General features: G+C 45.5%; 1 protein-coding gene across 1 annotated transcript in view; it reads right to left on the bottom strand.

Annotated features, from left to right (window-relative positions):
• COX10 (cytochrome c oxidase assembly factor heme A:farnesyltransferase COX10) overlaps positions 1–21,607 on the bottom strand; it is a 146,690-nt gene that overhangs the window by 124,246 nt on the left and 837 nt on the right. Inside the window, exons 2-3 of the mRNA XM_002718961.5 lie at positions 16,340–16,473; positions 13,755–14,076 (exon numbers count right to left, since the gene is read on the bottom strand). Of these exons, the coding sequence (XP_002719007.2) occupies positions 13,755–14,076; positions 16,340–16,473 (456 nt within the window). The remainder of the gene's footprint in view (positions 1–13,754; positions 14,077–16,339; positions 16,474–21,607) is intronic.

The following is a 21,607-nucleotide window of genomic DNA, read 5'->3' as shown; positions in this document are numbered from 1 at the left end:
TGGTTAAAGTACTGATTCTAGGTCTCACGCCAGACCTAGAGTGAAAGGATAAACAAGTAATACCCAGAGATCTGTATTCTAACAAGCAGCCCAAGTATCACAGAAGGCATGTGAAGTCTGAGAACCACTATGCACAGGTTCGTTCTCTAGGCTGATGATGGCGGAATTCTGGGAGAAGAAGAAAAAACTGAGCAAGATGCCAGAGCCGACAGTGACTGTTGGAATACAACAAAGTGAGAGAGGGGAAAGTGTCACGGTGTTCATTAAGGGCTTCCTTGCCACCTGGCTGGTTTTCTGGTTCAGCTGAAGTTCAGTGAAGATGGAAGAGGGTACTTCAAAAAGTCTGTGGGGAATTGAGTTGAAATGCAAGCTTGGGTCAGCACTGTGGCACAGCAGGTGAAACTGCGTCGGCAGTGCTGGCGTATCCCATATGGGTGCCGGTTCAAGTTCTGGCTGCTCCACTTCTGATCCAGCTCCCTGCTAATAGCCAGGGAGCAGAAGATGACCCAAGTCCTTGGGCCCCTGTACTCATGTGGGAGACCTGGAAGAAGCTCCTGGCTCCTGGCTTCGGCCTGGCCCAGCTCTGGCCATTGCAGTCATTTGGGGAGTGAACCAGCAGATCTCTGTCTCTCCTCTCTTTCTCCATAACTCTGCCTTTCAAGTAAATAAATAAATAGAAGAAAGAAGAAAGAAGAAAGAAGAAAGAAGAAAGAAGAAGAAGAAGAAGAAGAAGAAGAAGAAACATAAGCTTATTTTGCCGCAAAAAAAAAAAAAAAAAAAAATGAAATCCATGCATTGCAAGGTCTTCAAAGAATTTATGGAAAATGCCTACTATGAAAAATAACTCCTGAGTTTCTAAACTGTTTTGTGCCAAGGTTAACTTATCTTTCAATCCCACTTTCCATGAACTTGTTAAAGCTCCCTCAGACCCTTTGGGTAGCGGGCTTTGCTCTGCTGGCATGGTCCACGCTGAGTGACTCCACCCTAAGACACAAACCAGGAGTCTCCAAGTGTGTATTTGGTTATCCGGCTGATAGGGAGAACTGACGAAGGATCAGCACGCATCCACAACCACTGCTGGTCAAGCTGGCACGTCAGTCTTCGTGGAAATACACGACATATGAAGCGCACATGTGCAATGCGAGTCTCAGAGCTGCCCAGAGGGCGGAATCTATTTTTCTGTGGAAAGACTGAGCAGGGAGCCCCGTCTTCCTCCAGGAGAGGGATGTGGTGCTGTATGAGACAGCCCCGTGGGGGCTCCCGGGATACAGAGTCAGAGTCGACCAGGCTACATTCGAGGCGTTTTGGCTCTTCGAAACAGAGACACCAGACTCACGCTGCGCTTCACAGCGCCCCCTGCAGGTGGAGGTGGCCACGTGGCACTCTCCCGGCCAGTGAGACAGAAAGAGACGAGTTCCTATCAAGAGCTCCCTTCCCAAGTAAAAGGCCGAGACTGGTCCCGAGGTTTCTGACTTTCCACGTTCCCCTCTCTCCGTCTGTTTGCCCGGCACACAATGTGATGATGGGGAGGCCATCTTGGGGTTCTGAGGACAAAAGTCACCAGCTAATGGTGATGGGGGAGAAAGCAAAGCAGGCGTGCCGCTGGCTACGTCCGTCCCTAAAGCGCTGGTGCTGGATTCCTGACGTCAAAATCCTTAATGCCTTTGCGTTTTTAGGCTTCGGCTTTTCAAGCTGTCACTTGTGTGTGGTCAGGCCCTGTTTTGGCTCACAGGGGCTAACAGTGATTATCGTCCTTGTGGAATGATGTCTACCTTACTGTAGCAGCTACCCCGTGACAGACAGCCCGGGTGTAACATCAAATTGAAGATAATTAAATCCTATCTTAACAATTAAATCATCAGCAAACAGAGCAGCCCGAATCTATTGTTGGTTTAAATTAGAACCCTGACTAAAGCGAACATCTACGCACCCCATGCCCGCCAGAAACCAAGTAAAATGAGGGAACAAAAATGAAAATTGGAGAAAAGCTTGCTTCAGCAATAAATTAGGTAAAGAGAGGGTACCAGAAACCTCAAGAAATATTTGTTAAATATAGCACAGATGAGACTAAATTAAAGACAGTTACCAAGAACTGATGCATTGCTTTCATTATTTAAATGGAAAAAAAAAATGAGACTAAGTAGCCACTGATAAGGAAATCGAGAAAATGATGGGAAATAAAGACTGTCCTGACAGTACTCATTATTGCCTCCTGACGAGGAGCAAGGCCAGAGGTCAGAGTGCACCAGGGCAAGGCAGGTCCACTCCCTGCAAAGACCCCTTATAATCCCAGTACAGAAGGCCTGGAGGCAGCCACCAGCACAGCTGGGAGAGGCAGGGCTGGGGGTAGTCACAGCAGACAGAAAGCAGGGCCTGGCCTTGACTTAATTCTCATGGAGACAAGCAGGGAATTTTTCTGAGTGCCTTCAACCAGCATAACAGGCATTCACCCCTGCCTGCATGCCAGAGTATTCCCCGAACTCAGCCCCAGAGAAGAAAGTGGACACAGACACACCACTTGCATGCCAAGAGGAGAGGCGGATGATGTGAAAAATCAGATCCGAGAGCGGAGTGCCAGCACTGTGGTTTCAGAAGTGTGGTGAGGAAAGTCTGGGAGAGCAAAAGCATCCTTGTTGGTCGCTTGCTTCTGATCTCCTTCAGGCCATGGGACAGCTACATCAGAAGAGCAAAAACTAACAGCCTCCATCCCTCGGGTTCCAAACACGCAAGGGTTAAGCCAACACTTGGGGTGCTCGCATCCCATCCTGGAATGTGTGGTTCAAGTCCTGGACACTCTGCACTTCCAATCCAGCTCCCTGCTAATGCACCTAGAAGGCAAAAGATGATGGCCCACATACCAGGGCCCCCTGCCACCCATGTGGGAGACCCAGACGGAGTTCCTGGTTCCTGACTTCTGACTGGCCTAACCTTGGCTGTTGTGGGCATTTGTGGAGAAAACCAATAGAAGGAAGATCTTTCTCTCTCTCTCTCTTCCTCCTCCCCTCCCTCTCTGGCACCCTGCCTTTCAAATAAACATATCAATCTTTAAAAAATATTAAAAAATAAACAATACCATGGTGAAGTCCAACATCATCTGCTGGTGGAAGTCTCTAGCAATGAAGGAATATCCAACCATGTGTTCATTCAATCAACACATAGTAAGTACCCTGTGGGCACCAGGCACTATTATAGGCACAAGGCAGAGTGTAACAGTTCAGACAAAATGACCTGATACAGAGCTTATATTCGTTCAGGATGTAACTATAATAGTCTTGTGTTTGTTTAGGGATGGATAAAGATAACGAGAAGTAAAATGAATGGGTCAATTTAAGACTCAAAGATTCCAAAAGACCAAAGGAGCGAACTCAGATGGAAGAAAATGAGTTTGACTGCCTTTGTGAACAACGGGTCCCATAGCATCACGAGGCTGTCAGAGGCCCAATGTGAGGGCAGGACCGCCGCATGCTCCTCCTCTGGCTGCTGTGCTTAGAAAGCCACATTGAACATGACGGACACTCAAGGAATATGAGTTGAAAGAGAAGAAAAAGCAAATTTGTACACTCCAGGGAAAGTGAGGCCCATGAGCCACATCAAGTGGGCTAAGAAAATTATATAAAAATAAAAATTGCCGCAGTAGAATGTTGCAAAAAGTCATGAGAGGAGCCGGTGCTACAGCTTAGCCTCTGCTTGTGGTGCCGGCATCCTATAGTTTGAGTCCTGGCTGTTCCTTTTCCGGTCTAGCTCTCCGCTATGGCCTGGGAAAGCAGCGGAGGGTGGCCCAACTGCTTGCACCCCCGCACCCATGTGGGAGACCCAAAAGAAGCTCCTGGCTCCTGGCTTCAGACTAGCCCAGCTCCGGCCGTTGCAGCCATTTGCGGAGTGAACCAGCAGATGGAAGCTCTTTCTCTCTGTCTGTCCCTCTCTCTGTCTGTAACTCTGCTTCTCAAATAAATAAATAAAATCTTAAAAAAAAGGTCATGAGATGTGATAAGAACTAGAGCACACAAAACCAAATCAGTGCTGCATGTGACACATCTCAGAGAACCTTTCCGAATGAAGCAGAAAATCATAGTGAGGGAAGCAAGTGGAGAGAGTAAAGCAAGGTGGCAATGACCAGAAAATGCTACAGTCAGGACAAACACAAAAATAGAGGCATCTTGATCACTACTGGAGTATATTCCTGAAAAACCCAAGGAAAAAAAAATCAAGGGGCAAAAAAATTTTTGAATACCCTAAAATTAATGCATTGGTAAGTCAAGAAAGTATAAATCTGAAGTCGCATAAAAGAAGACTGACTAAAAGAAGATGACATAATATGGTAAAATCTCAGTTCATCCCAGACTAATCATAAACATACTGCATGCAACTCAAAATGCCAACAGAACCGACCGGGAGAGGGAAGAGGGAAAGTGACCCAAGGGACACGGTCACAGTGGTTGAAGACTGATTAAAAACGGATTACATCTCCACCTTACACATCTTGTGGAAGGACACAATGCAATTGAATTGTAAGATTAACAATGTACATAACTATTTACAAAATCCTTATGTGGAAAGCCTAAGCATTTTACAAAAGTCAAATCCACAAGGAAAAAGATCAACAGACTTGGCCACATAAAATGAACTTGTGCACATCAGAAAAACACGATCAATGAAAAGATGAGGCAAACACTATATAAGACATGTATAACAGATACATACAATGGGATCAGATATTTTATATACTGTTAACAAAAACCCTTTCAAATAATAAATAAAGACAAACACAAAAGAGTAGCCTGGAAGGCATGCAAGCCTTTTGCAGCAGAAACATAAATCATCAATCAACAGAGGGAAAATGTGAAACCTCATCAGTAGTTGTAAATATAAAATTAAACGCTGCCACTTTTCACCCATCAACTTGGTAGAAAAACACAGTAATATCTAGCATTCATTAGTGAAAGCAGTCAGTTGGTAGCTCTGCTAACAGCATAAACTGGCAAAATCTTGAGGGAAAATTTGTCAATGAAAATCAAAAGCTTTAAAAGTATGTACACCCTCTGACCCAGCAAAGCTTTCTACTTATCCTAAGAAAACCATCATACATTTGGTTATGAAAATATTCTTTTCAGCATTGCTTACAAGTAATAATAAAATAGAAATCACCTAAACAGAAGAGAAGTAAGTCACTTATAGCTACACAATGGTATGCTAGCTAGCCACTAAAAATAAAGGTACACTTCTACAGAGCTAACTTTCAGAAATAAATATAAACAATGATGTACGTACAAAGATACCAAATATCATTACTTTTAACACCAAAACATAAGACAACTTAAATATCCATTAATAAGGAAATTTTCAGTAAATTCAATATATTCACATGATGGAATTCTATCAGCCTTAAAAAAAAAAGAAGTAGACTTAATTGCACTGATAAGAAAGTAGGCCTGTGACATATAATTTAGGGAAGAAGAAAGCAAATGACTGAACAAAATGCATGGCGTGACTTTATGTTTTCTAAAAAAAACCCAACAAAAACTATACCTGCATATGATCAAACATATAAATAATTAACCTTTCCTGCGCATTTGCGGCACTAAATTATTTACTCGTATTCTTTCTGACAGTCTTCACAACGATCCCTTCAGATAGGATTAGCCACATTTTCAGAGAAGACTTGAACAAAATGTGCCTATGATCACAAAAGCCAATAAGGTGTGGCCCGGGGATTCCACCCCAGCCAGTCTGACTCCAGAACCTGTACTATTCACATCACAGCAGGATAAAGCCTGGAAAACTCTACACACAAAACCTGCTTACTCTGTGGCCTGGAGGCGACGTTTTGTATATTATTATCTGTTTTTGTGTTAAGAAAATACTACTTGGAAATTTTTAAAAAGTCACCAAAAATAGATACAGTGAAATTACAGAAGGCGTTTACACTTGGGTCTTAACATTTGTTTAAAAAGCAAAAAAAAAAAAAAAAAAGGATGGATGAATGGAATACACGGAAAAATAATTCTAGACAACCCGATACCAAACTCTTCAAGATGGTTACTACATACGTTGGTGGAATCATAGGGGGATTTCAATATGCCCTGTTTTAGTTTACCTTTTTTTTTCTAAACAGAAATACTTGATAGTCATATAATTAAATACACTACTACAACATCCAGTAAATATATTACCATCAAGGTAACTACATCAAAATATTCAGAAAAATTCTAAGAATCATAATAATTCTACTCAGTCAGTGTTTTCAGGAAATCTCCTTGATACAGATAGCTAATAAGTGAAGATTAGAGCAAATTGACTTTTATACAAGCATCTAAAATGAACTTGTATCTTCCATTCCTGTTTTTTTCCCTGTTAATAAAAAGCAGCATTCTAGGCTCTCGGGGGTAAAAAAAAAAAATCTATACATTGACAGACTGCAGTTAATATCAGTCCCATCAACAGCATAATCTGTTGGTTCCAATAAACAATCTGTTTTAGCATTCTGGTCCCAGAAAATGTGTTGTAGCTTTTCAACACAGATGTTATTCAAGAAAAAAAAAAAAAGTTCTGCTTTTTATTGACCTATATTCAGTATAAACTCAGTTCAGTCACCAAAGCCTCTTATGATCCTAATCCAAATAAAATTTCTTCACCCCAGTGTGGTCCATGCAACCAACTCCAAAAACATATTGTAAATAGCTCAGCTGGCAAGGGAAGCTCAAGGGGGACCATTATTCCTTCTTTATAAACTCAGTATTATTTCCGTTCATGGGGGGGTGGGTCTTTCAATGGCATTAGCAGCAGCAAACATTTGATCCCTGTCCTGAGGTAAGGGCCAAGGCATCAGGCTGCTGCTACCCTGTTACCCCAGGAACGAAATAGAAGGATGACCACTACATGGCCCTGCACTTACTCTACAGTTAATTACCCTTGGTATATTACAGCTATAAACAAGAGGAGGCAAAGAGAGCCGAGTTCTATAAAAGTGATCGCTGGCCCCCAGATTTTTCTGCCTGGGCTATCATTAGCTAGCTATAAATGAATTGTCCACGATGTGAAGAGTCCAAAAGAAATCAATTGATAGATACCAGGGATTTTCTTCAAGGAAAAAAAAAAATCCTGCTGACTCCACTCCAAGCCATGTGAATTCAAGCAATAAACTAAATAGAGAAGTAAAAGGTCAGATAAGAGGGTGGGGGGGGGGTCACCCAAAGGGCTTTGCTCCTTTAAATGGAATAAGCAGAAGGAAATGGCTTTAATTCATTTAGTTCCTGCAGAAACCTGGGGCATGGAATACATAAAATGATACGAGGGGAAATTCACTGCCCTGGGAATTTTCCACCTTTGGCTATTGGTGAGTGCCCCCCCCCCCCCCTCCTGGGTGCATCCTGCTTTCTTGCTTTTGCATACCTCTCTTGTGTGGTCCACTTTCAGCCCTGCCGGCTTTTCCTGCTGCCAGAGGTAGCAATCAGCTGCCCTGGCTCTCCCTAGGTGAGTCCTCTCCCCACGCAGCCAGACCACTTGGTCTGGGGCCCGAATGCGGCGCTGCCTGAGTAACAACTACTTCACTTTCTGGAAGTGTGATCCAGGACCACCTGCCTCAGCATCGTCTGGTTCCCGGTTAAGCATGCCGTTCTCCGGGTCCCGTCCCAGCCCTAGGGACCATGAATTCCTGGGGACAGTGGCCAAGAACTGCCACTTTCACAGGCATGCGATCAGTGCTCCTGACACCCACCACACTACACAGCGGGCACAAGTGAACGATCATCAAAGACCTCTCTCCAGCTGGGCTTCTCAGCAGACCCCTGGGCATGTGAGTGCGGATCACTCCCTTTCTGAACTGGGTCTACCCTCTTGGCTTCCGGGACAGACCCTTTCTCGTCCTGCCTCCCAACGTGCGTTTTCTTGCAGGCTCCCGTACAGAGCTTTATTCAAAGTCTTATGCCCGGTTCTCTGCTCTGTTCCCCAGGCACGCTGACCCTTGGTAACCTCATTCACCACAGCAGCTGCACCGCCAACTCCATGCTGCAGATTCTGCATCCTCCAGCCCACGGTTCTTTCTGACCTTCTTCGCAGCCATCTGCACTGGACAGGCGAGGGGCAACTCACACTCCACTTGTCTGAATTTGAACTTGCTACCTTTGCCTCTAACCCGTTTCTTCCTTTCATAGTCGTATTCTCAAGTCAACTCCGTCATTCCCTGGTTTCTCATACCAGAAGCCTGGAATTGTTTCTAGGCAAATGCCTGCAGGGGAAACCCAGCAACTTGCAAATAGCTCTCAAAACGCACCAGCCACTTTCCTGCCATTTGTAAATGCTAACTCTGTTAACACTCAGAACAACCTGGTGAAGTAGAGATTATAGCACTTTGTTCAAGGTCACTCAGCTAGCGAGAGTCAGGATTTGAAGGCAGGGAAGGGAAATCTGGCTCCAGAGGTCACCACACTGCTCTCTCTCGAAGAGCTGGGCAGGGTCTAGGATGACAGAGAAGGACAACAGGGCCCAGAGAGCTGGACAGCATGGGCTTCACTCAAAGGTTCTGCAAACTCCTTGCAACTCCATGTCCTCAAACTTATATGTTTCCCTAGTACACGACTACATTTACCTATTCATCCCACTTCCTTAATGTTTCTCTATCTCTCCATTTTTCCTTTTCCCCACCATAGCCTCAGTTCAGCCCCACTTTGTTTCTCAACTGGTTACCACCATTTGTCTGCCACTGCTCTCGACTCTCACTCATCCGTATTCTCTCTAAACAGGTCAGCAGGCGGGTGTTGTGGCTCAGCTGGGTAATCCCTGCCTGGAATCACCTGGAATGCCTGCATCCTGTATCAGAGCGCCTGGTTCAAGTCCCAGCTCCTCCACTTCCAATCTGACTTCCTGCTAATGTGCCTGGGAGGCAGCAGCTGATGGGCCCAAGTACTTGGGTCCCTGACATGCTTGTAGGAACATTCAGACTGAGTTCCCAGCTCCTGGCTTCAGCATGGCCTAGGCCCGGCTGTTGCGGGAATTTGGGGACTAAACAAGTAGATGGAAGACCTCTGTTTCTCCTTCTCTCTCTGCCACTCTGCCTTTCAAATAGATGAAAATAAATAAATGAACACTAAAAAAAAAAAAAAGAAAAGAAAAGAAAAAGTTCAGCAACTCTTTCCTGTAAAGGGCCAGACAGTAAGTATTCCAGTTCTCCCAGGTAAATTTTCTCTTATATAATTACTCAACTATGTCACTGTAGCATGGCAACAGCATAGAGTAAGTGGGTGTGGTTGTGCTCCAATAAAATTTTATTTACAAAAAAGAAGGTTGACACTGCTTAATGGAACTGCCACAGCAGTTTTCCTTATCAATCCTACACCTTCCATTGAAATATATTCCAGCTGATGTCAAAACTGTGACAGAAACAACCGTTTTATACTCTTTGTAAGCATGAAAAAAGAAAATGAAGAAATTTGAATACGCAGTGTTAACGTTTCAGGGGTGGGGCCAGTGCTGTACCACAAGTGGCTGAGCTGCCGCCGGCAACACCAGCATCCCATACGGGCGCCAGTTCAAGTCTCAGCTGCTCCACTTGTGACCCAGCTCCCTGCTAATGCGGGTGGGAAAGCAGCAGACGATGGCCCTAGCACTTGGGTCCCTGTACCCACATGCAAAACCCAGAGGGAGTTCTGGGCTCCTGGCCGCATCCCGGCGGTTGCAGTCGTTTAGGGAGAGAACCAGAGGATGGAAGATCTCTCTGTTTCTCCATCTCTCCTTCTCTAACCCTATCTTTCAAATAAATAAATCTTATAAAAGAAAACTTTCAGTGGGACAAAAGTGAAACAAAACACTGCAAGTAAAAAGGAAAAAAGACAAAATGTGAAATAAATATCTGTCATGAATAGCTGAAATGCTAATTTTATTATTTATTAAAAAAAGCATCAAATAATAGGAGGCAAATGAGGAAGTAGAAGGAAAAATACAGATGATTAAAAAAGAAAGATGCTAAATCTTGCCAAAGCTTAATAAAAACTCGTATCTCTTTCAGTTATCAAAGTGGCAAAACTGGTATAGACAGCTCACGGAGGAGCACAGCGCACGGAGGGAGTCGGCGTCCCAGGCGCCACTGGAAGGAAGGTAAAGTGGCCATGCTCTCTTTAGGCACAGACCAGTTGATAAATCCAAAATTAAAATATTTAAAGCTAACTACCACATTTCCAAACACTTACCCTACAGACTCATGTAAGTATACAATGACTTTTGTGCTAAGAGTTAGTTGCAGAATCGCTTTTAATAGGGAAAAACTGGCACCATCCAAAATGTTTACCTGTAGAGGATTAGTTAAGTAAACGAGGACGGACACATTCAATGGAATAGTATGCAGGGAAGGAAATACCGTCAGTTAACGCTATCCTGCTGTGAGAAAATGGTGGGTTCACAGAGTGATGGTGTGACCCTATTTCTGTTAAAGAAAATGTACAACCATAGCTGTATCTGCGTATGTGTTTATATAGTGAAGGCTATACTCCCAGTAAGGTTTTTATCTACAACTGAGAGAGCACTTGTGTTAAGGTGCACACCTCTGTCTTATGTTTTTTCTTTTTTTACAATAAGCCTGTATTAATTTAACAGTAAGCAAAAGGCCCTTAAGAGACAAATAAGGACTTGGCTCCTCATACTCATGGAGACATCTGCACCTCAATGTTTTCTGTTAAAGGCTGATGGAGGAAGGGTAGATATTGACCTAATGATGGCATCAGAGAGGGGGGCCATTGCGGGGGGGGGGGCGTGCCCTGGGGAGGCTCCTCTGGAAGCCAAGCACACCTCCTCCTCTTCCTCCATCACACGCTCTGCTTCCCGGCTCACCACGTGGCCCTCCCTCCACACATACTCCACCACTGCCAGTCCATGGCAATGCCCAGTCCTGAATGGTGCACCTCCAAGCTGGAAGCCAAAATAAACCTTTCCCATCCCAAGAAGCTCCTCTCAGGAACTTCCAGTTAGGACAATAAAAATCCCAATACAACGTCTTTCCAAAGAACCTTCCAGGGCTTTCCACACCTGCTCTTGTTCCACTGGAGAGCCAGACTCTTCAGCATGACCCCCGTCTAACCCTGCCATCCCAGCAATGGCCCCTCCAGGTGACAGCGAAGTCACCCAGGGGCACTCCCAGTCACGCTGTGGTTTTCTGAACATGCTTCTTTGGTTTCTTTTTTTTTTTTTTTCTTTTTTTTTTTTTTTTGACAGGCAGAGTGGACAGTGAGAGAGAGAGACAGAGAGAAAGGTCTTCCTTTGCCGTTGGTTCACCCTCCAATAGCCGCCGCGGCCGGCGCACCGCACTGATCTGAAGGCAGGAGCCAGGTGCTTCTCCTGGTCTCCCATGGGGTGCAGGGCCCAAGCACTTGGGCCATCCTCCACTGCATTCCCTGGCCACAGCAGAGAGCTGCCTGGAAGAGGGGCAACCGGGACAGAATCCGGCGCCCCGACCGGGACTAGAACCCGGGGTGCCGGCGCCGTAGGCAGAGGATTAACCTAGTGAGCCGTGGCGCCGGCCTTCTTTGGTTTCTGCAAAGGCTTCTGCTGCTGCTTACTATCCCCCTCCTCATCTTCCCTGCAACCCCTCGTCAGATGCAAACAATCTGAAGGGGAAACACCACACACGGCAAATGGCCCCGTGTGAGGCAGGCTGCTGGGTGCTCACAGTGCATTCTGTAATCTAACTATTAAGTGATTTATTGCCGTTGTTATTTCTACTTTACAGATGTGGAAGTCGTCTCAATGAGGTTAAGGAGTTGCCCAGACTCACTAGCTAGTAAATGTCACAGCCAGCATCTGAACTCAAGCCCGCTTGACTTCAAAGCCATACTGTGGGTTTTGAGACAGGGTACCGGGGCCAAGAGCAGGCTGAATAGAGAAGCCCCCAAAGGATCTGGCTGGCTATCTCCCATGAACGCAGGGGAAAAAGCATGGCGGATGGAAGGCCTGGCCTACAGGACAGGGAAAAAAGCATGTTTCTGGCAAAGGGTGTGACGACCCCACATGACAATGTGTCATGAAAACCAGGCAGAGTGGGAGTGGAGGCAGGAAGCGGTGGACAAACCACGGACGTCTGTGTACAGTGAACTTAGGAAAACTGAAAGCAATGCTTCAGAAAGTCAACGTGGTGGCTCTGGGCAGCAAGAACCGCAGTGGCTGGGGCAGGAGGAAATGAAGACAAGCAGCCATTAGGAGCCGCTGCACAAACCAGTGGCCTCAAGCATTCTGGACCTAAATTAGAAGCATAGCTTCAGAAATAGGGAAGCGAAAGCAAACCTTCTTACAGGCACTGCAGGAGATTCTGCAGGTTAAAAAAAAGTCAGATGCCAGACTAGAGATGAAAAGGAAAATGGAAAGAGTTAAGGCTGAGTCTAGCATCCAGTGACAGGCACAGGACGGGCACAGAGGAGAACCCACGAGCAGAGCAGGCAGCCGAGCGAAGTGACGGTGCACAAAAAGAAAGGTGCTCCTCTTGGGGACAGCCGCCACGTCTGAGGCCCACGGACTGAGGCCTCGTCGTGAAGGTGCCATCCTCCTGACTGCAACGTGTCTGCAGCCACCCTCACCACGCCAACAACACGACGCGCGGACCACTTGAGTAAATGACAAGATGACTTCATCAGAGACGGATCGCTCCTTGCTTAGCTGGCGCACAGCACTGAGGCCTGTTTTCAGAGGCACCATGGAGAACGAGCCCCCGTGTTTCACAGTTACACCAGGAAAAGTCTGACTCAGATTCCTCCGCGCCTGCATCCACGCCCCCATGTGTCAGGCCCAGCCCTCCCGCAAGGATCTTCCTTCATCCGCCATGCAAGCCCGGTCGCTGAGAAACCAGGCCTACCTCCTTCCTCCCTGTGTTTTTGCCTCAATTCTCTTTAAAATCAAAACCACTCTCTCTGATTCTTCTCTACTCTCAAGAGTTTCCCTGTCTCCTCTGTTCCTTTTAATGCAGTAACATGAATTACCACTTTCTGTCCTCAAAGAGTACCTGGCTTAACCTTATCATCCACTCCTTAGATTTGTCTCTATTATCAGCCAAGAAGAAAGGAAGCAGACCAGGATCCGGGTCTTCAATTTGTAGAAGGGCCCAGAACCCACCCACTCCAAGGGGCTAGTCCAGTATAACCCATGGCTAACTCAGCTATGAGCCTGACTCACAGGGTCATTATGACAACTGGATGACATAATTATAAGTGAACACCCAAATGCATGTAATAAAATTAGATCTAGTGTGCTAGAATAGGCAAAGAAAAAAAAAAGGTTCAAGCTTCCTTTCAGAAAAGCACACCAGGGACAATCAAGAGGACCCCCAAGAAGCAAAACACAACAGGAGCTGCAAGCCCTCTGAGGGTGGTGGGGGTATGCTGTGAGCAGAGCAAGCCCAGCAGTGTAACCCTCCCTGTTCCAGAATTCAAGTAGATGGAACTCACTATCTGACTGCGTTTGAAACCAGAGTATGCACAAAACCAGGAAAGACAAGGGAGGTAACAGGATACACATTCTACTTTACTTGTAAATGAGAGCTAGAATACTTTTAGCACAGTCCCTATTGTGACCCCATTTATAATTCTGGGTAAATGGAATTTAGAAGACTTGACTTCGAATCTCAATTAAAATGAAGGAAGGAAAAATACTGAGAGAGGACCTCTGGTTTCAAATTATTCCATTTGGGGCACTCGACAAGATTAGTTTTTTGTTTGTTTGTTTGCTTTTGTTGAGCAGAAACTAAAGTTTTAAATAAGTAACTGTACCAGAAAAAACAGTACCTGTGAGTTTGATCTTGGAGAGTCGGGCCAAAATCCCTGGCAGATCATCCACGTGCACCTTCATCTCCTTCCACTGCTTTTCTTCTTTTGCGTCTTTTCCCACATTCAGTGCCCCTTCGGAGATCGAATCGGGCTCTAGTTCCATCAGTTCCTTGTCCTTTGGCTTTCTGGACAAAGACAGGCTAGGGGGCGAGAGGGGTCTTGTCTCATACATTTCTGCATTGTCTTGGCCTAAAGACGTTTTTTCAAGGAAAGAAGAGGCCTCTGGCTCCGGCTTTGGTTTTACTCGCTGGTTGAGGCTCCTGTTCAGTTGTGTGACATACTAAGCAAACAAACAAACAAACAAAAAGCACATGTTACTATGCGAGTGAGGCCCCAAATGCTTTTCAATGGTTGTTTAGTAACATTTCCAATCTTTTGGGGTACCTGAAAGTTCTTTCCTGGTATTAAATAGAATAAAATTAACGTCTCAGTCATTGTTTTCAAATCTGTGGTGCAGAAAACCATGGGAACACAAGTTACTAGAAAGAAAGGTAAATCTATTCCATATTCATCTCCTCCAGAATCTTCCATGGAGGTTCAACATTCTGGACACATGAAAGTGTTTTCTATCCCCAAAAGCCCAGATGAGAAGGTCCCTTTCCACGTACTTCTGCAAACAGCACCAAGAGGGGCTCAGCTTGGGGACATAATCCAGAGTTAAGTGACCTTGTACACACGTGGTAGAGGAGAGCACAGGAGTGGGAATCAGATGTTTTACTACTAACAAGGCAAGATTAATGACTACCGCCATTTGTGAGCCATTTTATAGTTGATGTGGTATCTACTTCGTTCCATCTTCTCAGCAGCTGGTAGAGAAGATGTCTCATTAAAAGCAGAGCTCTTCCATAACCAGTTACAGGTAGCCCTGGGACACGGAGCCACCTATTCTAACAAGCAAGTAAGTGCCTTTTCCATGGCCTCAATCTTAAAACTACACACTCTAGTCTCAGGTAAGACTTGTGACTCATGAGCGAATTCAGAGAGCTGTTTTCTCTGCCTGCGGCGCTGGCATCCCATGTGGGCATGGGTTCCTGTTCCAGCTGTCACTCCCCCTCTTCGTGGAGGAACGACACAGGACCCTGCGCTGTTCTTTCGTCTGCTCGGCCCTCCCCGGGTTTGCTGCTGGTTCTTCCCGGGTTGGCTACTGTCCCTTCCACCTCCGTGGAAGGGCGGTTCCCCCTGGCCACTTTCCCCACTTCCGCAGGGGAGCAGCACACCGCCGGCCGGCTCTCTGGGGGGCTGCACAGGTGTTCCCCTTAGATGTTCCCCTTAGATGTTCCTGGTGCATGCCGTCTCTCTCCTCCTTTATAGTCCTCCTCCGCCAATCCTAACTCGGCTGCCCACACGCCGAGTACGCTGCTCTCCTCCAATCAGGAGCAAGTCCTACAGCTTGTCAAGTTGGTGAGAGGCAGCTGGGTAGAAGCTGTTTTCTCCTCTCCCAGCGCCATATTGTGGGAGAGCAGATGCATAGAATAAGTCTTAATTCCAGTAACTCAGTCCAGTCCGGATTGCTCCCCACACCAGCTGCTCCCTGCTAATGGCCTGGAATGCCCAAGTGCTTGTGCCCCTGTAGCTGCATGGGAGAGGCAGAAGAACCTCCTGGCTCCTGGCTTTGGATCAGCTCCGGCCACTGTAGCCATCTGGGGAGTGAATCAGTGATGGAAGACCTCTGTGCCTCCCTCTCTGTAATGCTACCTCTCAAATAAACAAATAAATAAAATCTTTAAAGAAAAAAAATTTAAATCTCTTATCAACATAGAGTTTTATTAAGATTCTAAATTAAAATTTTAATGTTAAAGTGGACGTTATAAGTTAAAAAAAAAGACAGAGATGTCAAATAGGGCTTTAGATTATGTATCTGCTATTATTTTATTGCTGGTACTGCAACCATCACTTTCTAGCTATATTTTGCCATTCTAAGCCCCTCTTCCATTTGAGAAAATGGCAAATGCCCTCACTGGTAATTAACAGTAAGTTATCATGTTACCCACAACATCATTAAAATCAACCCAGATAAAGGACTCTCAGATGTATTATCAATGTCCATTATAAAATGTCCAGCAAATTACAAAAACTCTCAATTTATTTGAGTCTATTCTCAAGGACATGTGTTAAAAAGATTTTCAAATGCACTACTGATTTAAGAAAAACAAGACAGCCACACCATTAAAGCAATTATTTCTATATTACTCATATATTCCTAGAACTTCAAAGAATTTTAAAAAGATGTATCATAACGGTTCAGCTTTTCCTAATTTCAGCCAAGTCAAACAAAATATGGCAGAAGTTTTCAATCTTTCTCCAAACTTAATCAATAAGTTCAGGATCATACTTTTAACCTCAAACGCCAGAATCATTCTGGTTTCAGTTAAGAATAATCAAAACAAGAGATTAAAAACTTTTGCTAAACTTAAGAGGACACTAAATAAAAGTCCTTTTTCAACTAGTACTTCTTAAAACTCTTCCTCTAACAGGAATTTCTGAAATTCCCTCATACAGAGAAGGGACCAGGAAACAGGGCAAGGATGGTCTTCTCCACATACCATGCGTTTGAGGAAGGTGAAGTGCTGAAATGTAATCCACTGCTGATGGACATTCCTAAAGAGACGCATAAACTTGCCAGGGGGTGCTTGGAGAGCTCTTCTTTCTAGATACCAAACGCATCCTCCCATGCAACCTATAGGAGAGAGAGAAGAGGAGAGAGGAGCACAATGACTGATGCTTCTCAAGAGTGTGATGGCTGTACCTACCTAGAGGCAAAGCCAGCCACCTACTGCTGCAATGCACGACAGGTCAAAGCCCTGAAATGATCTCATCCAGATTTGCAAATAAATGCAATTTATCAGCCTGCTCACTGTTTAAGTGTAATTCTTCATGAGGACTGAGGAAATTTTTCATTTCAGGGTCACTTTGCTTTTGTTATATTAAGTGCTAAAATGATCACACTGTAGATCTTTCTTCTAAAGAAGGGACTATCAAATGAGCCCAGTTCCTTTGCAAAAAGAAGAAAATGAAAGGCACAGTTTTCCTCAACACATAACAGTACATTGAAATATATGTGTGCTTCAGGTTAATATTTTGGCCATGGAGAGTAAGACAACTAAAAGGAAGAGGAAATAACTCTCAGTGAAGTAGGAGTCCATGAGTCTAGATGGGAATAAGCAATGTTTGTTGTCTGCAACTCTGGCTTTTAATCATTCTACTAAAACTTTGCTCAACTATCAACAAATCCAATGCTTCTGTCTCAGGCCTCACCCTGAAACATTTATTTATTTGAAAAAAAATTTATTTATTTGAAAGGCAGAGGTATGGAGAGAGAGGGAGAAGGAATGGGCGGGGAGAAGACGGAGGGAAAGGGTGAGATAGAGAGATCCTGCATCTGGGACTTGAACCCAATGCTCACATGGGATACCACAGGCAGATGATGAACCCACCGTGCCACAACGCCAGTCCCAGGCCTCATCCAGTTCACACCTCTGACAATGTATGCAACACTGCGGATTCTCCCTTTCTATTAAAAAGCTTCCTCTCCCATGGCTTCCATGGAGAGCAAAGGTTCCTGGTTCTCCACTTTTGGTTTCTGAGTTTCTTACAGCGTATGCCACTTGAAGGCAGTGATGTCCGCACTATTCTGAATGGTAAACATTGTTCCTGAGCTAAAGCAACTGTAGGAAAATTTCTAATCTCCCACCCATGTCCTAGAAATCATTCTTCCTATTTCCAACTGCTCTCTTGGTACCTCCACAAGGATGGGCCCCAACACCTCTTTAACACTTCATTCCACCCCTACTTATATCTGCTCTGTGTCCTGTTGCAGATAAAGCCATCACCTGCTGAGAGTTCAGGAACATCCTGAACTCTTTCTTCAGGCCTGACAGCCACCACGTGCCGTCAACTCTGAAACCTAAGTTAAATCTCTCCATTTCTTCCCATTCCTCCTGATGGACTCAATCTTTTTTATTTTTTTCCACAGATGTATTCATTTATTCAAGTGGCAGAGTTACAGACACAGAGGAGAGACAGAGAGAGAAGTCCTCCATCTGCTGGTTCACTCCCCAAATGGCTGCAACGGCTGGAGCTGGGCCAGTCTGAATCCAGGAGGCAGGAACTTCCTCTGGTCTCCCATACGAGTGCAGGGGCACAAGCATTTGGGTCATCTTCCACTGCTTTCCCATGCCATTAGCAGGGAGCTGGATCAGAAGTGGAGCAGTTGGGACTGGAACTGGTGCCCACTGGGATGCCAGCGTTGCAGGCAGAGGCTTGGCTCATTACGGCACAGCACCAGCCCCTAGACTCTTACTCTTACACTTGGACTCCGGTAATATGAGTCAAGCGGCCACCCAGCCATCGACAACTTCCTTTCCTGTCCAATGCATGCTTCACATAGTGAATGATCACCTTCCTGAAGCCCAGAAACTGCGTTACTTGCCCATATGTGGACGTACAACTCACTGAAGCAATTCTGTCTCCTGATCTTCCACTAAACACACTGCACATTCCCACTCTGATCATCTGTGTTTACGTCATTTCCTTGTCCTTCACACTGCCTGTCAAATTCTCAAATGTTCTTTCAACTACTCCATCACTTTATATTACATTTTACGGCAGTTTCTTAATGCAAACTGCTTCCATTTGTTTCCGCCATCCCATGTTTTAGTTCTTCGGTGGCAGGGCCTCTCCTCTCCTCACCTTTGCTACAACAGCTAGTGGAGTATTTCCATCCAGTTGTGAAATGGTGCTTGATAACCAGGGCGCCCATCGAACTTGCTTGCACTGTGCAAGGAGAACTATCATTGCCCCTTGAAATACATGGCAATTATCCGAGACTGAAGACAAGCCACTCCACTAAACTCATATTCTCAGACCTCACTTAAGTATGACATGCTTATTTTCCATGTGATTGGACATGAGTTTGTCTCCAAACCACCTTGGAGAATATCTCTCAGGATTAAGACAGTCAGACTGAGATCTTACAGAATGGCAGTAAGAAGACAAGCGGCTAGAAAATTGCACTTACAGATGAAAATACTTCATGTGGTCAAAATCAGTCGCATTTCAATGAATCAGTATCTAGAAAAATAATTCAGCCCTATGCAAACAAATTTACACTGGAAGATACACAGAGTTTATAATCAATACATTGAAAATCTGGAGACATGACAATACCCACTGTTCACTAGCAACCCTGATTCATGTTGATAAGGCTTTTAAAATTAAGTGAGCAGGGGCCGGCGCCACGGCTCACTAGGCTAATTCTCCGCCTTGTGGCGCCGGCACACCAGGTTCTAGTCCCAGTCGGGGCACCGGATTCTGTCCCGGTTGCCCCTCTTCCAGGCCAGCTCTCTGCTGTGGCCAGGGAGTGCAGTGGAGGATGGCCCAAGTGCTTGGGCCCTGCACCCCATGGGAGACCAGGAGAAGCACCTGGCTCCTGCCTTCGCGAAGGATCAGCCCAGTGCGCCGGCCGTGGCGGCCATTGGAGGGTGAACAATTGGCAAAGGAAGACCTTTCTGTCTCTCTCTCTCACTGTCCACTCTGCCTCTCAAAAAAAAAAAAAAAAAAAAAAAAATTAAGCGAACAAAGAGCTGAAATGTTCTCAAAAAATTTTCAGCAGCTATAAAATACGCTGAACTTTTCGAAGCCAAATCAGACAAGAATGATACGGTGCCAGTGCAGCTTTCCTGGCACCCCTTCCCATCAGGCAGTCAGAAAGGATCTTCCAAGTGGATCGCAGTGAGTCCTACAGACCACTTACTAGCAGACCTTTGGGCGACTGTGTTCCCAGCTTCAGAAGGTAAGCTATCTATGAATTCCTTCTACCCCACCCTTGCGAAGGCGGAGCCAGCACCATACCACATGCAGCTGCCCTTCTCTTGGAACTGGGACAGTTGGGTCAGTCAAATGGAATTACCCCACAGAAAGCTGAAAACACAGAACAGCCAAGGCAGCAAGACAGCTAGCCTGAGGGATGCAGCTGGAGAAACCACACAGAGGTGATAATTATACACCTCTTAGCGTATTATTCATATTATTCACTTATTAGTGTAGAATTCTTGAGGAGGCCTCAGAGAATGAATGTGTAAGGTGCGGAACAAAGGACGTTCAGTCAGGGATGGTAACAGGTAACTAAGAAGTGATTCAAAATAAAGAAACATGGGCTTCAAAACAGAAAAATAAAAAAACTGGGGGGGCGGGGGATGGGCACTTGACCTAGTAGTTAAGACACCTGCCCCATTTCAGAGTACTTGCGTTCTATACTTGGCTCTTTTTTTTTTTTTTTAATTTTTATTCATTTATTTGAGAGGCAGAGTTAGACAGTGAGAGGGAGAGACAGAGAGAAATTCTTCCTTCTGTTGGTTCACTCCCCAAATGGCCGCAACAGCCAGAGCTGCACCGATCCGAAGCCAGGAGCCAGGAGCTTCCTCCGGGTTTCCCACGTGGGTGCAGGGTCCCAAGGAGTTGGGCCATCTTCTACTGCTTTCCCAGGCCACAGCAGAGAGCTGGATTAGAAGAAGAGCAGCCGGGACTAGAACTGGCGCCCATATGGGATGCGGGCGCTGCAGGCGGAGGATTAATCTACTGTGTCTTGATTCCAACTTTCTGCTAATGCACAGCCTGGGAGGCAGCAGTGATGGTTCAGGTAATTAGGTTCCTGTCACTCATGTGGGAGATCTGGATTAAGCTCCCAGCTCCTGAATTTGGCCTGATCCAGTCTTGGCCATTGTGGACATTTTGAGAGTGAACCAGCAGAGGGGACCTCTCTCTCTCTCTCTCTGCCTCTCAAACAAACAAATAAATAAGAACTTAAAAAATAACTTTTCATTATGGAAAATTATAGTTATATAAAAAAGCAGAAGACTTCAACAAACCCCATACTTATCCCCCAGCTTTCACAATGACCAAACCCTGGCCGGTCCTGTTTGACCTACGCTCCCTCCCACCTTACAAACCAGAAGGGGCCTTTGAGATCATCGTTTAATAACCCCATTTTATAGATGAGTAAACTCAGTTCTAGAAAAGTCAAGTGATTTGCCCTGAGATTACACAGACAATTAAAGATCTACAAAATAACATCATGAAAAACAAGGAAGAAAGAAGTCTCATGGAGTCACAGTGACCAACATTGCCAGATAATGCAGAGTTCATGAGTGGTAGGGTAGGCCTGAAAGTAGTTTCTGGGTATGACCAGAAGAAAGTTCCTGGCTTCTCCTATATGGTCTCCAACGGGGATCATCTGCAACATGTTCCCCACCCAGCCATTAGTTCTCACCCTAAAATACTGAGGGCAAAACAATTCCCAATTTCTTCTTCCACAGTACCACCAGGATAAATTTCCTCCATTCACAAATAATTACAGAGAGACAACAACACACACCAGGCCCAGTCCTAGGCACTGGGGACACAAAGGTGAACCAGAGAGGCAGACATTGTTGCTGCCTCCATAAAGGTTCTGTTCTTGGGACCAGCGCTGTGGCGCAGTGGGTGAAAGCCCCAGGCTGCAGTGCCGGCATCCCATATGGGCACTGGTTCGAGACCCGGCTGCTCCACTTCTGATCCAGCTCTCTGCTATGGCCTGGGAAAGCAGTAGAAGATGGCCCAAGTCCCTGGGCCCCTGCACCCACGTGGGAGACCCAGAAGCGGCTCCTGGCTTCGGATCAACACAGCTCTGGTCGTTGCAGTCCATTGGGAAGTGAACTAGTGGATGGAAGACCTCTCTTTCTCTGTCTGCCTCTGCCTCTCTGTAACTCTGCCTTTCAAATAAATAAAAATCTTTAAGAAAAATGTTTATATTCTCGTTGGGAAAAACACACAAT

This window comes from Oryctolagus cuniculus, chromosome 17 (assembly GCF_964237555.1).
Source record: "Oryctolagus cuniculus chromosome 17, mOryCun1.1, whole genome shotgun sequence".
Classification (NCBI taxonomy): Eukaryota; Metazoa; Chordata; class Mammalia; order Lagomorpha; family Leporidae; genus Oryctolagus; species Oryctolagus cuniculus.
This window is presented reverse-complemented; position numbering and strand designations above follow the sequence as displayed.